At 36.0% G+C, this 19,563-nt stretch overlaps 1 protein-coding gene across 1 annotated transcript in view; it reads left to right on the top strand.

Moving 5' to 3' along the window:
* The first annotated feature begins 3,553 nt into the window (after positions 1-3,553).
* Positions 3,554-19,563, top strand: part of trim8a (tripartite motif containing 8a) — a 34,510-nt gene continuing 18,500 nt past the window's right edge. Inside the window, exon 1 of the mRNA XM_052090090.1 lies at positions 3,554-5,628. Coding sequence (XP_051946050.1) covers positions 5,035-5,628 — 594 coding nt within the window. The 5' untranslated portion in view covers positions 3,554-5,034. The remainder of the gene's footprint in view (positions 5,629-19,563) is intronic.

Here is a 19,563-nt window from a genome sequence, read left to right on the forward strand (position 1 = left end):
CTTTATTTCTCATGAAGGAAGACTATGAAATTCTGTTTCTTGCATTTTATCATCTCTACAGAAACAGAGCAGGACATCTCCTCTGTCTCACTGCATGTTATTAACACTGCGTGAATAAACACACAATGACCATGGACATTTGCCAAGTGCGGTCAAGCCAGCTGCAATTTAAATCCTAGTATGCACATATTGCAATAATAACGGTACTTTTCGGAAAGAACAGAAAGAGTCTTGCTATATTGACTATATTGATGAAAAAGCATTTATTAAGTGTTTGTGACGTGTTGGTGTTTATTAATATGTTTGCTTTAGCCTATGTGAAACGTGACTGGTTTAGAAGACTCTTGAATAGGGCAGGTAAATCATTTATAACCAAAGTTTACTGAATTAACATAACATTACATTTACATATCACACATTTTACTTTTCTGCCAAGGATCTCTCATTGTCATTCATATGTACCTTGTAACAAACTTTGAATTGTAAATCCTATAGGTCAATTAAAACTGCACAGTTTTGAGAAAATTAAAGGCAAAATCATCCCAAAATTTAAAGTACATCCTAGCACTTTTTTCATATTTATTCATGCAAAATCAAATAATTTGTATAATGTTGCTATGTCTTAGAAAAAAAATAGTGTTTTCCTTTTGTAAGAACAAATAAAACGTGATCTAGATTTCACACATTTACCATATTTTAGTCTAGGCTGTAAAACACAAATAAATCGTATAATATTTCAAATGAACTTTATCAGTTTAAAGTTTAAATATCGCAGTGACATGTTTACATATCTGGACAAATTTCAAATAATACTAAAATAACATGCTTTCTGCTGCATTATTGCACTCTGAGCTACCTCATGTAGTATCCAATACATCTTCACAGGCATTTGAAACATTGCCAGACCTGATCGTTACCAATCACACTTCTGGGTATTTCTACACATGTAGGAAGATACCACTCTTGGCATTTAGAGCACTGGACCATGAGCTCATTGTAATGAGCTCTTCTGCAAACACAGTACACTTTTATTGCAGTTTTGGTCACGTTTTCTTCAGCTTCACTCTATCGGGTCTTCATTCTAAATATGATGCAGTTTTTTGTTAATGATGTATACAGTTGTGCCCTTAGCCTGCTTTCATTAAATATGCATAGCTCTGGTGGATGACCCTTGCATACAGCATATGCAAATGCTGGTTGCAGAACATCAAAATGGTCTGACTGTGGCCTTACCAGCCAGGACAGTGTCTGTAGGGTTCTTGGGTCAAGAGGGGCATGTTTGCTGTCATACACCATTGCTGACTGTGATCCAGTGGCTTTGCCAAATGTTCAATATCTGAACAAAACTTTTTTTGTGGAGTTCCCACAATCCCTCCATGTTCAATAGCACTAAAGGGCAGAACTGACTGAAACCCATTTATGTTCATTCATATTGTCCTTTGCCATGAGGTAGCTGGCCAGGTCGATGGTATCACTGGTAAACCAGTAATCCTGGTGAAGGATTTGTTCCAGTGTATGCATGTTTGGTGGTCTGGATAGTCTTTTAGGAGCATTTATTTCTGATTGGCTTGACTTGTTCCAGATTGGCCCCTCGAATTTGGATTGTCTTCTCCTGATACTCTTGACTGGTGCTTTCTGTAAATACAGAAGATACAGTTTGTTACTTAGATTTTTTTATGCCACTTACAATTTAAACAGTCTGTTGATGCTATGTAAACACAAAAGCATTGGCAACAGCATCCACCTTGAAGTTACTTAAATCAGCTTTCCAAACTGAAATTGTGACATCTTTTGGCAACCGTTAGACATTTCCTTTGATATGGTGACCATGGCTGTTGCTTCCAAATCATCCAGAAAAGATTTGCTGTTAGTCAGGATGTACTTGAACTTGCAAATTAGTAAACACATTGATTTTGGAAAACATAGATACAGTACTGATGATAACTGCACCACATACAATGAGAGCTTAAATCATCATAATTTTCATGGGGCACCATTTGTAAAATATTGTCTAGTTCACAGTAGTTCATTATAGTTAACACTTAAAGGATTTTTATTTTATTAGGTGTGTGAATCGGTGTGCAGCAGTGAAAGTGCTGTTGTTCTTTAAGATGCACATAGCTGTTATCTAAAATTAGAAAATAATTTATAAAAGTGTAATCATTTTAAAACAAGGACATACCGCTGCATCGTTTTGATTTTTCCTCGTGTTACCAACTCTCTTTCCTTATCTCTCTGATCTGTCACTTTTTGCATCTGGATTTTCATTTAGATAGATCATTTTAAAATGTAAGTTACTCTCAATACCATATAAACGTAAAATGTAAGAAGTCATTCTGTGTATGATGCCAATACATTAAATGAGTTGAAATTGCATATGTTAATATGCATGGTATGTTTGAACAAGAAACCCTTCAAAAATTAAAACTTTTTATGAGTTTTTGAATATGAGGTTCTGATCCACATGCCTGGACAAAATTAGATTTTTGGGGTGATTTTGCCTTTAATTTTATTAATAGCAAACCTTTAAAGGAAAGCATTTTATGATGTGTTTGAACATGAGGAAGTGATGCAACTGCAAGTGCTAGGATGGATGTTTGAGGTGATTTTGATTTAAAGTTTTAGGGTCACTCTAATTTATAATCCTTTGAGAAAGTGAGCAAACCTATAAAGGAAAGCTTTTTATGAGTGTTTGTATGATTATTTTTTTTAGGTGAATTCACACAAAATATTTTCAAATATTTAACATTAACAGCAAATATTTTTTATGACATCAAATTACACCCAGTCTTTTTTCAGGAAGCTTTTTCAAATTCAAGTTCGGGTGATATAAAATGATGCCATATTCTCCTCCCTTACTCCCCCACCAGAGCTCTCAGGTCTTCTCATCAACTTTTATTGAGGGTTGTCATTGTCTCTATAGATCTAAGGGTGTCTGTGCCTTTTCTGTGATAGGTCCTATGTAGAATAGTCTCCCTTTCCATATGAGTTCAGCTTCATCACTTGCCATTTTTAAATCTTCTTTAAAAACAAATTTTTACTCTGTAGCTTTTGAATAGATCATTGAATAGTTTGAAATGGATAAATACATGATTTTTTTTTTATTATACTTTATATTTAACTTTAAATCAATGTGTTTTTATATCACTCTGTCATTAGTCATTTATTTGTTTGTTCTATAAAGCACTTTGTGTCAACTTTTATTTGTAGTAGATGTGCTCTATAAATAAAGGTTGACTTGAATTGACATCGCTGTTCTAGTTTAAAATGTCTTCTATCATTCCGAGGTCTAATTAACATAATTTGCTTTCGTATTTAGTATATCAATAAAAAGCCTTTTAGTTAAAATACTTAGATTTATATAACAGATTTTCCACATAAACCGGTCACAGTCTGTACAACCCAACAACGTCAAGAGGCACAGATGAACAAGAGAGGTGTTCCCCTTTAAGACAGCCCGCCCCCATCAGTTAACCCCTCCCACTTCCATGTATCAAGGCGGTGATATCCACGTGACTAAGGACGGGGAGTATATGTGAACTGTATCCTGAGTTGCAGTCCTGTGCCTGCATTCCTCGCATCTAGGATTTGCTTGAAAGGGGGATTAAAACAAATCATACACAATAACAGACGCAGATTGGAATACGGCGCGGAAGCATCTGTTTTCAAAAAGGACAAACATTTGAAAGGACGTGATATTCGTGGGTCGCTGAATTGATTGGATATTTTTGCTTTCCGTGAGTCAGCTCTAAAAAAAGGGCATACAAATGAGAAGAAAGGTAAACAGATACGTCGTTTTTAATTCGCGTTAAACAGTCAAACCAGATGGGTTGACGAGCGATAACAAGGGCTAAACGATATCGTCTCCTTTAAGAGCAAGAAAGCTTCCTGGCTTTAGTACATGAATATTTTAAGCGAGTTAGCTTCCTCAAAATAAAATACACGACATTAGCCACTAAAAATGAACGCAACGCATTTCTGGTGAGTGCGGCCAGGTAAACAGCAGGCGAAACACGGAGAAGGAGATCATTTTGGATCATTTCTTTAATATTTAACCAACACCGATAACGAGAGATTAGATTTTAAGCACGATTAAATCTCTAGTCTTTGAGTTTTAATGCTTCAAACGCATGCTGGCATACATATTTGAGCGTGAATTTTATGTTAATTTACAGTTGTGTCACGACAATAGATACATGTAGTTTCCAGCTCTACCGGATGCATTCCTTACAGTTTGTTACAGTGTTAAAAGAGCAACACACCACATAGTCTCAGGTCAACTTCATTATTCCAGCGTAGCGTGCGTAATATTCAGAGAAGCTTTATTGTAATTCCAGCAGGGCAGATGTCATGTGCCCTGGGCACAAATCAAAAACGTGATCGACTGCTTTAGTATATGACTATAGCTGCTTTGCCCGTATGCTTGTGAAAGGACATTTCCATTGCTTGAAGTAGTTAGTGCGAATAATCTGAAAGCGTCCTTGCGTTAAAAAACGATCAAACCATACGCAGCGCAAAGAACTGAACGGAACGCAGGTGTCTCGAGACGCGTTTCTAAAAGTTGACGTTCTTTTTAACTTGACAAAGGCGTCTAAAAAGCAAAGACGTTTTTCTACAGCGTAGGCGGACGCACAGACTTTTTCGGTGTGAACGGTCCCGTAGATATTTTGTCTCGTAAAGATTTTTCGTTATTAGAAAGGCCAATCTACCAGGATCTCTTCTTCTAAAACCCCACATATACAACGGCAAAAACGCGCACACTATTTCACGCAATCGTATTGCGAAGCCAGATTACAGTTTTTCTCTCTCACTTGGCTGCGGTATTTTATTGCTGACAATTTCGCCAGGAGCAGAGACGCTCCCTTGGTATGTTTGGGGCTGATTGACAGCTGTGACTTGAATGGTCTTTATCAACTCTCCTAACACTTGGATATACATGAAGAAGTCACAAGTATGATTGACACTTTATTAGGTCGGTGCTAGAACTTTATGTTTGCCTTCCACGTGCTCCAAAGCTGATTAACTCAAAACGGGATGTCGGATCAACTGGTTGAGATGGCCGAGAACTGGCGAAACTGCTTTGAGGAGGAACTCATTTGCCCTATATGTTTGCATGTGTTCGTGGAGCCCGTGCAGCTGCCTTGTAAACACAACTTCTGCCGAGAATGCATCAGTGAGGCCTGGGCGAAAGACGTGGCCAATGTGCGCTGTCCGGAGTGCAACCACGCATACAACCAGAAACCAAATCTGGAGAAAAACATCAAGTTGAACAACATCGTGGAGAAGTATAACGCGCTGAACGTCGAAAAATCTCCAGCCGTACTGCATTGCATTCTGTGTAGGCGAGGACCTCCTCTACAAGCACAGAAAGTGTGTCTTCGGTGTAATGCACCCTGTTGCCAGTCTCATGTTCAGACACATCTTCAGCAGCCCTGTCCCGCTCCTGGCCATTTACTAGTGGCGGTTGAGGAGGTCAGGGCGTGGAGCTGTCTACACCATGATGAATACAGACTCTATCATTGCGATGTGGAACAGGTGGCTGTCTGCCAATATTGTTACTTCTCCAGATGTGCGACCAACCACGGCAATGCAGTTTGCGACGTGGAAGTACGACGCAATGAGATCAGGGTGAGTGCATTGGTCCAAATCATGTAACTAGACTGGCAACATTATGGACTGAGCCCACTTGTATCCATCCCTCTTAAATGCATACCCCCCCTCGGAAATGCACCCCCCACCCGTTTGGCCATTTTGCTTTGTATATCTTATGAAATAAATACCGTTTTCTCATCATGTACTCACCCTCATGCCATTCCAGATGTGTATGACTTTTCTTCTTCTGCTGAATACAAATTATGATTTTTAGAAGAATATTTCAGCTATGTTGCAAGTGAATGGTGACCACCATTTTGAATCACCAAAAATCATAAAAGTAATCCACCCAAGTGAAAGTGGAGATTTATAGTCATAAAGGACTTAAATGTTGCTCCGTTTCTCACTCACACTTATTATTATATACTATTTTTAAACACCTACTTCATCATATTACATGGATTGAACCACTGAGTTTAATGGGTTACATTTAAGCTGACTTTGTGTTTTTTGAAGCTTTAAAGTTCTGGCCACCATTCACTTCCATTGTGAGGACATACTAGCTGAAATATTCTTCTAAAATGTTTGTGTTCAGCAGAAGAAATTAAGTCACACATCTGGGATGGCATGAGGGTGAGGAAAATTAGAGAATTTTCATTTTTGGGCAAACTATCAATTTAATAATTATTCTCTACATAACATCACAGTTCACATCACAAGTACATCACCTGTTACAAAAGTAAAAATGTCTTTTCATATTTAGCTCACAAGCCTCTTTTTCCCTTAAACGTTACTCCGTTAGCTAAATGAATGAAAGTCACACATCAGCTATAGCTCCTGTGAATTTGTCAACGAGCCTATGAATTGGACTAGTCCAAATTCATAATAAAGTGAGATTGCTTTTAAAAATCAAACGCAGATAACGATAACTAATGGTGCGTTCACATACAACGCGAATAGAGTGTTTCATGCGGCACGATTACATACAAAGTCAAAAGCGAATGGCGCGAAGCGAAAACGTGAAATCGCTTCATTCGCTTGAGTTGAAATTTTTCAACTTGAGCGAGAATTTCGCATGACTCATTGTCGCGAAAGCCTATCAGCATTGAGATTCTCCGGATGTCACTTACGTAGTAGCAGAAGAAATCAGGAAAATGGGTGAGAAAATGGTTGTGTGGGTACCCGGACAATCAGGTATGACACAACGTCAACGAATCTGGGACTTCCACAACAGATACAGAGCAGCAATCGTTGTGTTATTGGCCATGGTTGATGGCGGTAAGATAAATTGTCGTAGAAGCCCCTCCTCCTGTCCTTTTCCGGAAGAGAAACGCGAGTGTAAACAGATTTAAACACAAATTTAAGCCAGCGAGCAATACTAGGCAAAATATTTTTTCGCGTTGTATGTGAACGCACCATGGAGAAGAAAAAAAAGTAATAGATGCAGTTTGTTAATTAAAAATCCCAATTATAACCAGAAAAAGATTTGGTGCATAAAGCAGGACTTTTAATCATAAACAAGCCTGAAAAGCACCGGGGTATAATTTTGCAATGACAGAGACTTGATGGATGAATTTTGTCATTGCTGAAAATTGATACAGCATATTCTCAAATTATTGTTTTTATTTAACTTCTAGAGGCCGCTGTTATACTGTAGAACTAAGCGCTGACCACGGAGGAATGAAAAAGAAATAAACTCAGCAAAGATGTTTGTCTATAACCGCTGGTTCCAAAAAGGCACCGATTAATCTGTAAAACTGATATATCGGTCCACCTCTAATTCACCCACTTTCAAACGCATCTGAATGCGGGAGACCGGAAACACAAGCTCATGCAAAGAAATGCCGTTCTCCGCTGCATACAAGAGTTCATGTTTGGCAAACTATGACCAAAATGTCTCACGCTGAACTCTTGGCTCAACACAAATACATATTTTTAAGCTGTGTGTTTTATTGTCGCAAGAACTTGAGTTGTCAGTATACAGTTTAACATTTTAAATATAATATTGTTTGTTATATATGATGTATTATTTACAGTACTGGTACTTCAACCAGAAACCCTCCTGTGTGACATTATATCCCAGTCTGTTTTCGGAAAAAATTAAAGCCTATATGACCGCCTCTTTAAGATGGTTGGCTGGTCTTAACTGGTTTAAGCTGGTCTAAGCTTGTGAAAACTTGTTACACTATTTGAAGGAAATCCCATATTAATTGATTGAGACAAGACTCTAGAAACAGTAACGATTCATTTTTGTAAGCGTAAGTACAGTTGGCTCGACATGCTTTTCATAGTATAACACAGTAAAATGTACACAAATTTACAGTAATAAAAAAAGTGTAGCATGTTCTCTCTAAACATTTATTTTTAACCTTACGAGTTGAGGCTATTAATCTCAACAAAAACCTTAGTAAGAAGAAATAGAAAGTTTATAGTCAAATTTGATCAGTTTCCCTATTAAAGCAATTCCTTTCTCATGACAACCTATAGTATAAAGAGGGGGTAAAGCGTTAACTTCCTTTTGAAATCACTTCCTCTTGAAACATTGGTTGTGTTGTGACGCAAGTGTTTTGCTACCATTCCTATATAGTTCTGTCATATCCTGAGTCTCAATGACATGCCAGATGTTAACTCCAGTATAATGAGACTGTCAACACTCCTCCCAGTGCGAAATATCAGGATTTCTGTTTTACTGGTAAAATTATTGGTGACTAATAGCCACAAAGCCGCCCGCCAGTGATGAGTATAGAAATATTGCATTTATAACTTCTATAAGGTTAAGTACCCTTATTTTGTAATGTTAAGGCAACCCTTAACTTACACTCTCTTTGCTGAAAAGATGAAGCTCAATAACTTTACAAAGGGCTTAGAGATGCCATCAGTTATCATCCTAGAATTAACAATGTTTAAGTACTTTTTGTCCCAAAAACTCATTCAAATTTTAAAACATTAAAAAAGGACTGTTCAAAATAAAGTCAGTACAGTGAATAAGTATAGAGGTTTGTGGCTTTAGATAGGGTCCTTGACAGAGTGCTTGATTTGAAATGTGCACTGTGTGGAAAACTCCACCTACACATATTTTCTTCTTTCCTCTGAGATTGCCAAACAGTAGAAGGGAATAATCAGCCAATCATTAAAACATGCTTTGCCGAAAAGCACTTCACCAAGGAGTACTGTTTGCTTGGATGAGACTGTTAACATCTTATAAAGTTTTTCAGTGTCAACCAAATGAAGAGAGATATTTTATGCATAACTTGTTAAGTACTTTAAAATTAAGGTTTCTAAATTCCTTTTAAATGTCATGATGAAAGGACCTGAACATATAAAAACACCTTTTTCACTTTTTAAGAAAGGACATCTAGCCATTCTCATTTCCAACAATTATGCGCTTTGATCCCCAAAGGCACTTATTCAATCTCTTTAATACTTTTACCTTTCATCTAATCTGAAATAGATATGTTAATAAGAAAATAAGTTGGGACATTCTTCAGTGTAGGAGTGAAAATACATGCCTTTCCTTCAGCTGCCTCCCAAAGAATAATGAGCTTTTGTGAGGTGAGCTGCTGCTGGGCTTGGCAGGGACAATTTCTGGATGCGTGGAGGAATGCTTTTTAGATGGCCAATGTGTCATGGCTCCTAAGGCAGCCAAGGGTCTTTAAAAGGATGGGGGATAAAGGGAGGGAGGGTATGGATGCAGGGCATGCTCTACACACAGCTGCTGTTGAAAGACACACACATCCCTCTGTTCTTTCTTTCGCAAGTGCATAAATTTAGAGAGTGTGACTCAAGTCATCCCACGGTAAAACAGCCTGCCCCTCTTTCCTCTCTGGGTGCTTGTTCAGGAATAGGACATGGCTTCCAGGCAGACACAGGAAGGGTGTGACCTCAATTCCCTCTCTCTCCTCCGTCCCCTATAATCTGCCTCCTGTTAGCAGGAATGACATCATAGATCATATGGAAGATTACCATTTTATCTCTTCATCACTTCCACCTTTTTTTTATTTTTTTTTATTGCTGACAGGAAGTGGGTTCGATTGAGTCTCAGGAGGTGTGTCTCAGAGGCAATCCATTTGAAACAGGAAGATGGTAAAGACAGGTGTTTACGGTGTTCAAAAAGTTTTTAATTTTGTACTCTTCAACCATTCAGAAGTGGTCGAAATTTGTTAAAACCCATGTGACCACATTGGGCTCTTAGTGCAAACACTCAGCTCATCTTAAGTTTGGCTTTAAAAGGAAATATCCAATTGGAAAATTTTAGTTAAATTTAAAAATGTTTGGCTTGGGCTCACTGCCTTTTTTATGCATTGATAATCAGAAGTTTTTTCAGATATAAATAGGGCTAATCATTGCACAGTAGTTTTTGTCTCTTCATATGTCTCAACACAACTTTGGTAAAGTGCGAGCGGCACTGTACTTAAAGGGGGTTGCACACTGGACGTGACTGGTGGATGACATGCCGTGCTCCAAAATTAGAAACAATAATTTATGAATGTACGTACACTGCTGCTCAGCGTCTGTCAGCAGGGCCCAGCTATGAGTCCAAAGGCTACTCAAAATTCTGCAGCGCCTGGAGCACAAATCGCATAGTTTTTCGTTAAATTCAGCCCAAATCATTATCAAAGTACATAGATTATTTACTCTAGCTGTCACTGGGTGACCTATTGTGTATACCTGACCTTGTGGTCACCCAAAGCTATTACACCAGACTACATTAACCATAAGGCCATCTGACAGTGAATTGGAAAGCACACAAATTAGAATTATAATTTAAATGTCAGCTAATGATAATATACGTTGCATCCAGAAAGTATTCACAGTGCTTCACTTTTTCCACATTTTGTTATGTTACAGCTAGGGTTGCAACGGTATGAGATTTTCACAGTATGATAACCGTCTCAGAAAATATCACGGTATACGATATTACACAATTACTATTATCCGTGAAAACAGAAGGGTTATTTATTTATTTTTTAGCAAACACTTTATTATAATTGAAACTTGAAACCATTTATTTTATTGAATTATGTGGGGGAAAAAAGTCTCCCTTTTGAAAATGAAATAAATAGAAAAAATAAGAAAGCTAACAGATTTATAATAATAAATTAAATTATAAACATGATAAAAAATGGCATTTAACTATAACATGTTATATAACTAAAGCATGTTAGTTTACATGTTATCATAGCATGTTAAATGAACTACTAAATGAAAAATAACATCAGCTGTGTGAGTTTTTGAAGTAATGTCCTATGATTATTAACAGTTAACATATACTGTAGGTGCACGGCAGTGAGGCTAAACTGCGCTTGTCTGTCCCTTTAACTCAGTGCTTCTCAACTGGTTTTGCTTCAGGACAGATTTTACATTGGAAATCAAGTGTCGACTTGCCATAGATTAAACACAACCTGTATTTAATGTATCTTGGGTTGCATTTCCTTGTATGTTGCATAGTTTTGTTCATGGTTTTCCAGTACAAGGACATGCATCAAGTGACATTATTTTTGTTGTTGATGTCAACGTTTGACTTTCAGCACACAACTGAATAACACAGACTGCGTGACTATGATAAATGAGTACTGCAAGAGTTAGATTAACATACAGGCACGAAGGGACTTCAACATTTCTAAATTGCACAAATAATAAAAACATATTTGTCTCTGGCTTGCTTTTGCTCACATGTCAATGATTACTTTGTGATTTTATTTATTTATTTTTAATACATTTGCAAAGATTTCAAAAAAACTTCTTTCACATTGTCCTTATGGTGTATTGTTTGTAGAATTGAGGAAAACAATTAATCAATTTTGGAATAAGGCTGTAACATAACAAAATGTGGAAAAAGTGAAGCTCCGTGAATACTTTCTGGATGCACTGTATTGATGCCTCAAAAAACAGATCGAGAAAAAAATGTGCCGATCTACAAACAATATTTTATGATTTTTTTTTTTATTTACATACACAGCTTCATGGAACTTCTTCAGTATATCTGATAAAATTATGCAGTGACACAAATGAGAATCACACACAGGCAATACAGGTCACTAAAATAAAAGAGATTTCTTAGATGCTTAGTCTAGTTGCAAGTGTAATTAAGAGAAACAATGCCCAGATGCATATTACAACCAGGTGTAGAGTTAATATAGTTACATTTTTAGACAGAATATGGCCAGTTATTTTCTCTGCTAATGAAAATTCCAAACATGGCAAAAGCAGGATGTCGCAGAGTAATGCACAGACTGGCAGCCTGTCTGGTATGCCACAAACAAAGATGGCATTGTGATTAAAAAAGAGCAGCATCCCAGTGCTGTTATACTAAATATTAGCACTCTTGTAACTAACTGTTGTATCATATTAAATATAGGACCCAAGCATTGAATAATTATGTGTGGGTGCCTGGCTCAGACCACATTTTAGAATTTTCAGAATGTTTTAGCTTTCAGTCAGACTGGGTCCTTCTGCATGTAATTGTCCTCCCATATTTTGCTCTATAAAGACTTGTAAATGGATTTGCGGTGTCAACGAATAATTTGAGGGCATTCTTATCACACCACTGCACACAGGCATGTCCGGACAGCGCTTTGACTCTTGAAGTTGGCACTCAGAAATATTCAGGATAGTTAGATGACTTCAGATGTTTGGAATCGCAGTCAAATTATTATGAACAGGGTACTATTCACTGTTTTCTAGAATCCTTCATCCTTGCCAGTGCAGAACATGTGGGTTCTGCATTGGATCACATAAATACATGTAATCATTTCAAACTTGCTAGGAAGGTTTTTTTGGAATGAACTGCAAAAGCAAACCCTGTAAAAAATAGTGTTGGAGAAATTTTTGTATGACTTAAGGGGAATACAATGTATTAAGCAAAACCACAGCCTTATCGGCTAACGTTGCTGGCCATGTCATGTGTGATGGCAACTTCTCTAGACAAAGCTGCTGAAGATAAATGCATGACATGTTTGTGTGGGAGCAGTTTCCACTGTAACATAGTGCCTTGCTGCTTCTTGCTGTGAGCAGTACCATTTCCCATGGTCATCATGCTCCTGCTAAGATTAACAGATCTGTTTCTTAGATCAGTGGTTCCCAAACTAGGGAATCCTGGGTTGCCGCCAGGACTGGCTAAGGGTGGTGTGAAATCACTGTTCAGTGATAGCCACCTGTTAAAGGTTCCGGCAGCGCGGCGTACTGAATCAATTCTATAGGGTTGTTCCGATACCAACATTTTGTCTTCGGTACGATACCAGCCGTGGTACCTTGGTATAGATACTAACTCGATACTTGGACAACAAATAATAAAAAAATTTCTTTTCTAAAAGAACTGCATAAAGTCTTGTATACAAATTAAGCTTTTTCAGTTTTAATTATCCTGGATTCCATGTTAAATGTTTGAATTAAATGTTATGAACAAATTGTGTTTAATCAAATGCATACTGTAAAGCTTTAATCAAATGAAAATATAATACTTTTCAACAAATATATAATATAATTTTTGGTAAAAAAAAACAAAATGCACAAAAGAGCTTTATGGTATTAATGAAAACTAAAATATGATTACAGAGGCAAAAGACTGCCATGGCTGAATCACAACATGATGATATTCAGTACACGTGCTTATGTGATATTGCTTACAGATAATAATACTAATAATATAAACATTTGTTATTCTATTATTGTTACTATGTGTATTATTGCGACTACTGTGAATATTACACTTTTATACAGTAGTAATATTTTTCTGTCGTAATGTCTTAAATTTCACACAATCAGTTGAACAGAGCTCTCATTTCAGTGGGACTTTTATTTTGAAAGATCTTTGAAGTTCTGCCTGTTTGTGAAGGATTCGTTATGTCAAGCTTCCCGCGACCGCAAGTTAATCTGCGCGCTGCTACGAAGAAAGAGTTAATTTGAGAGTTCACAGCCATTTATACACTCGAGTGTGTGAAGGAGATGACAGGGCAAAGAGGTGGCTCATTCATTCTGTGGTGCACAGCACATGTGACTAGTGTTGTCAAAAATACCGGTACTCCGGTACCAAGTCGGAACTGAAATTTTAATTTTTTTACGATACCAGAAATTCTGGAGGTACCGAGTACCGGATCTACTCAACCCAATCAGAGTCGGGAACTTTTGAACTCTCACAACAAGCAAAAGATGACGACAAGCAAAGTAGCTGCTGCTGTAGAGTCTCAACTTAATGTTGTCGAAAAGAAAAGTGGAAAAGCCATGTTTGGAAATTCTTTGTATTTGAGGCTGATGAAAAGGGAAACTTCATAGATCAGCAAAAACCTATTTGTAAACGGTGCTTTGGAAATTTTCTGATGAAAGGAGGAAACGCATCAAATTTAAAGCACATGAAAGACAGACACCCGGATTAATTCAAGCAAATAAATCAGGTGAGTTTAAAAGCATATTATCATTTGCATTTGGGTTGACACGATTATCGACAACGTCAAAAATAAAAAATGTTAACATATTTATTCATTCATTTATGTTTCAGTGGTTTGGGTACCATTGGGGAAAAAACACCATAAAGGGGTGCTGTAGTATAAAATAAAGTTTGGGATTTCAATCTTAAGCAGAAAATATCTTAAAGATTCATGGTTTCCACAGACATTCAAACCTAGATTTATCAGGGAATTTTAACTTTATATTGTGGTTTTTCTCCGCTATACGTTATGCATAATTTAAACCAACTGACCTCAGTTCAGAAGACCCTGGGCTGTCAGTAGAGGATTAAACTTTTGATGCACAGAGTCATGTGGCAAAACAACATGGCGCAGATCACAGCAGAGTTTGTCTTTGGGAGAAATTCCAATAAAATTACATATGGTAATAAACCTAATTATGTTTTTACATTAAAACCTGTTTGAGTCAAAAGATTAGAGTCTGTAGTTTCTTTTTATATGCCATTTTAAAAAAGGTGTATGATTTATCGCAAAGTGCCACATTGTAAAACAGAATAACACTACAGTAGACTATATTTCCTGTGCATTTTCTCATTGAGAAAAATTTTTACTTTCAGAGGCTTTATAAGGAATTAGGGTGAAAATAAGGCACATTTTTAACTGTTCTGAAACCAGTGCAGACAGACAGCACACTGGAGGTTGTCATATACTAAATGGGGAGCAAGGAAGCATCATGTAGCTTTTCTATGCTTTTAGCTTTTTCTATGTCCCTTCACTTCAGAAATGGGACAATGGTAATCCGTACATAGATTCATTAATATTAATATATATAATTTTATTTGAACATGGTTGACGGTGATTGGACGATGCTGGCCATTACTTTAAATCAGAATTATTTATGCTAATTTGATTGGTAAAATGCTTCAGCACTGGTTATTAGGGTTGGGCGATGTCCCCTAAATTGGCAGTTGACGATGTTGACAGTAAAACATCGCGATGGACGATGATATTGTCGGTGGGGGGGGATTATATAATTTAATATAATTTTCAAAAATTATATGAAAAATTATAATTTCGTTATTTTTTCAACCCAACTAATGACTCGTCGGCGCTTTATCAGTAGGTTGCACGACACGTGAAGCATTTTTTTTTTTTAGCTTTCACTTAAGAAGAGTTGTGCACTATTTATTTTAATATATATCTCTTTACATAAATACAATTTTCCACTTAAAAACTATAATTCCGTTATTTTACTCACTGATGAGCAAAAGGTCGAGGCAGAAATGTCCATGTACCTGCAGGAAATGGCCATTGATGGGTAAGAGGACCCGCTGACTTGGTGGAAAACGAACGACAAAAGGTTTCCGTTCATGGCAAGATTTGCACGGAAATATCTGAGCATATGTGCTACCAGTACTCCATCAGAGCGGGTCTTCAGCACAGCGGGTAGTGTAGTTACTCCAATCCGCAGCTTATTAAAACCAGATAAAGTGAATATGTTGGTATTTCTGGCCAGAAACATCGAAATTTAAACATGGTCTATGGTGATATTAGACTTCTTTACGCATTTTTCGCCATCCGTTGCGGAGCTATTCGATTTTGAATATTATTTTTTAAACGTTCATTTATGTAGTTCATATGACCACTTTACAATATTTCAATAACATAATTTATTTTGTAGCCTGTGCTGAAGTTAATTGTGCTGCTAATTATAAGTGAAATGTTAATGCCGAGTTTCGGTCTGAGTGTTGTTCCGTTTTCTAGTTCTTTATTTGTTGTTCTTCTATGTTTTAATAAATGTGTGTTATTCATATTCACCTTGTTTCTTTCATTTGATTTGACATTATGGATTTATGGCCAAGGACATTTTTCTTTAAAAGTGTTAACCAGACAAAAGTTATTTGACGTTCGCTGGTCTGGGTTTATCTTAAACTGCCGCTTCAGTGTATACAAGAGCTATGTGACAATGAGCAAGATTTTCTGAGACGCTACAACTACTAATAATTAATTAATAAAGGCTATTTTCTTGTAGCCTACAACATAAAATATTTGAATCTAAATGTACAGTGTAAGACATGTAAAAAAAAGACAAGAAGCTAACAATGTCAAGATCAATATTTGTGTAGCCTGCCTGACATGGTATTTTCACAGACTAACACGTCACGTCTCTGGCATATACTACAGTATTTAAAATAGCATATATGCATTAGTTATATTCTCAATTTAATTTACAGAGCAATCCCTGCAAAGTTTTTAGGTTAACTATAGAAGAGACTAGGATTAGTGAGTCACACTAGCAAGACTCGCAAAAGGGGGCGTGGCATCACGATGGTGGCTCTACATCGTGTCATCGTCCATCGGCACAACCATACTGGTTATAACTTGTTTTTCTGACAGTGCTAAGAGAGAACGTTGAGATTTTGTTGCCAAAGTAGAAAAAACATTAATATAAGTCATCAAATAATTTTTATTTGTATAGTTTTTATTTTATTTGTGCTTTTCTCAATACATATTGTTCCAAGCAGCTTTACATAAAATCAAATGTAATGTCTCAAAAACATGAATAATCAACCTGGAAACCTAATAAACAATTTGCCAAAAACAAATCTGACTTACTTGGTAAAAATCTTGGTATTATTTAAAATATCATTTATAGGAAAATTATTTGAATTAGAAATTAGTGGCCAAAACTTAAAGAATAATGTACAGACTTTGCTGTTTTGGAAGGAAACTGGTACTTTAATTCACCAAAGGGTCATTCAACTGATTCAGTTTCATGTACAACAGTAAAGAGAAGACTCGGGTGCAGGCCTTATGGGAAGAATTGCAAAGAAAAAGCCACTTTTGAAACAGAAAAACAAAAAGAAATGGTTAGAGTGGGCAAAGAAACCCAAACATTGGACTACAGATAATAGGAAATGAGTGTTATGGATCTTAACCACATTGAGCTTTTGTGGGATCAGCTCAAAAAATCAGGAGGTCTCAGGAGGTTAAAGTTGTGATTTCCAGGCCTGAAAAAGTCATGTAAATTAATCAAATCTTGAAAATTTGTATAATATATTTTTCTAGTTTCTTCTCCACTCTAAAATTAATTCACAATATGATTTGTTGGAAAATTGTTATTTTGAGTTGGTTCTTTTCAATGAATTAAGTCTAAACGATTCACAAATGAGTTTAAATTATTAAAGATAAATTTGCAAATCGGTCTGAATCAAAATGATTTAAATTCTGTATCCAGTAGTCACTCACAAATGCCTGGAAATGTCAAGGAAAAGTCATGAAAATGTATTGAACAAAAAGTGTGAGAACCCTGAAGATTGTATAATATTTATATTTATATTTTATTAATAGTTTTATATACAGGGTTGGGAGGGTTACTATTGAAATGTATTCCACTACAGATTACAAAACACATGCTGTAAATGTCATTTATAATGTATTCTGTTAGATTAGTAAAGGTCAGTAACATATTCTAAATAATTTGGATTATTTCTTCAGCACTGGTAGATTTTTTTCACTTGTTTTGACTATAAAAACTCTGTCAGTGCAGTAAGACAAAATAGACAAGTTAAAAATACATTCTCTGAAAAACCTAAATATCTTGTGCAGTGTTGTTTCCAAAACAGGATGAATCAAAATGATCTTGTTTTACGGATTTTTTGATATTTGTACAGGAAAACAATACAACAATTATTATCAAGAATATGATTTTTGCCCTAATGTCTAACTAGAAAAAACAGAAATGTGAATTTTCTAGATAAATAAAATATGGTCTTGCCTGGTAACACGTGCATGTAAAATGGCTAGAAATAGCATTTTAGCTTAATGTGTAAATTGTCAGCTTTACAAGGTTTATTTTTATTTCTTCTGCTTCAAACTTACTTTAAACGTAATTCTCTGTCTGCTTGTATGAATGTAACACTTCATAAGAAAGTGTTTCACTGCTGTTCAAATGCACTTTGGATCGCATCATTTATATTTATAAATGTTTTCCATCTGAAAGGACTAAATATTAAATGAAACAAATGACAATAAAATGCAAAGTAATCTCTTCAGTAATCAAAATACTTTTTGAATGTAACTATTCTAATTACCAATTATTTAAATTGTAACTGTAGTGGAGTACAGTTACTTATATTTTGTAATGCGTAATCCCGTTACATGTATTCCGTTACTCCCCAAACCTGTTTATATATATATTAGTCTATAATCTCAGGATAAAAGTCCATGTCGAAGCCACAGTTTGTCAGCAATTAAAAAACGGCTATATGCCGTTTTAATCCACCCTCAGTCACGTGAACCTTTAAACTGCACATACCAGTGTTTAGTTTAATACTGAAATATATATATATATATATATATATATATATATATTAGTTCACCCAAAAATAAACATTCTTTCATAATTTACTCATGTTGTTCCAGACACTTAGGCCTCAAGGTGATCATTGAATGGGAAATTGAGCAGATTCAATATTCTTCAAAATTATCTTATTTTGTGTTCCACAGATGAAAGGTAGTCATACGGTTTTGTAATTACATGAGGATGATTTCATAATGACAGAATTTTCCATTTTGGGTGAACTATCCCTTTAACATAGTGTTAGAGAGGTCTGGTTTATGTCTACTGACCTTTTTCAATCCAAACTGTACTCGCATTTGTTTTTTAAAAAAAAATCATACACCATTCATTGGAAAAATATTTTTCATGTGTGTGTATGAATGAATAATGTAAAGAACATATTTTTACACTGCTTTCAGAGCAGTGTTGAGTTCACACATTTCACATATAGCTGTAAAAATGCCTGACCTTTTGTCTTTGCACTATGTACGTAGGTTGTTTTGAGTCACAGAACATTCACTTACAAACTGCAGAAATAAATCAAATCTATCCAGCATTTAGCTGTGAAATTCACACACACACCCCTCACACTACCCTACAGAAAACAGATTACAAAAAAAAACAGACCGAGTTTGAATTTGCTTCACCTTTAAAATGCTTAAAGTAATCCACACGCATATTATCAAATTTTGTATTTCTGTAATTAAATCACTTCTATTTATCATAAAGACTGTAGATTCTTTAAATGTTACCTTCCGTACTCAGAATAAAAATAGATTGGTTGATAGATTAAATCTGCACATCTGCTTTTTTGAAATGGTTGCACTCGCACTGATGGGTGTGTAGAATGTGCAGAAACATTAATCTATATGCCGACCAGTTTAATGCATTAATAACCTTTTAAAAAGACCTCTTTTGACTGCTGTTATGAAATGTGATTTACATAATTTTCTGAAACTTCCTGCTAGTGTAATGCTAGAACCTTTGGCCATTGTTGAGCTGAAGATTTACGGTTTCCTGTTCTCTTTTATCTGTGAGTAGTCGGTGACTAAGTCTGTTACCACTGCTGACATAGTGCTTCACCGGCAACTGTGGGTAGTATTTTTCCAAGGTCACTAGCCACTCAGCATTTTTACTAGCCAAAATCCCCCACCTCACAAGAAGAGATAAAGGTTACTGGAGACTGTAACCGCATGCATTTGTTTTATACATGCATTTTATTTAAAC

The sequence above is a fragment of the Xyrauchen texanus genome, chromosome 24 (assembly GCF_025860055.1).
Source record: "Xyrauchen texanus isolate HMW12.3.18 chromosome 24, RBS_HiC_50CHRs, whole genome shotgun sequence".
In the NCBI taxonomy this organism is placed as follows: Eukaryota; Metazoa; Chordata; class Actinopteri; order Cypriniformes; family Catostomidae; genus Xyrauchen; species Xyrauchen texanus.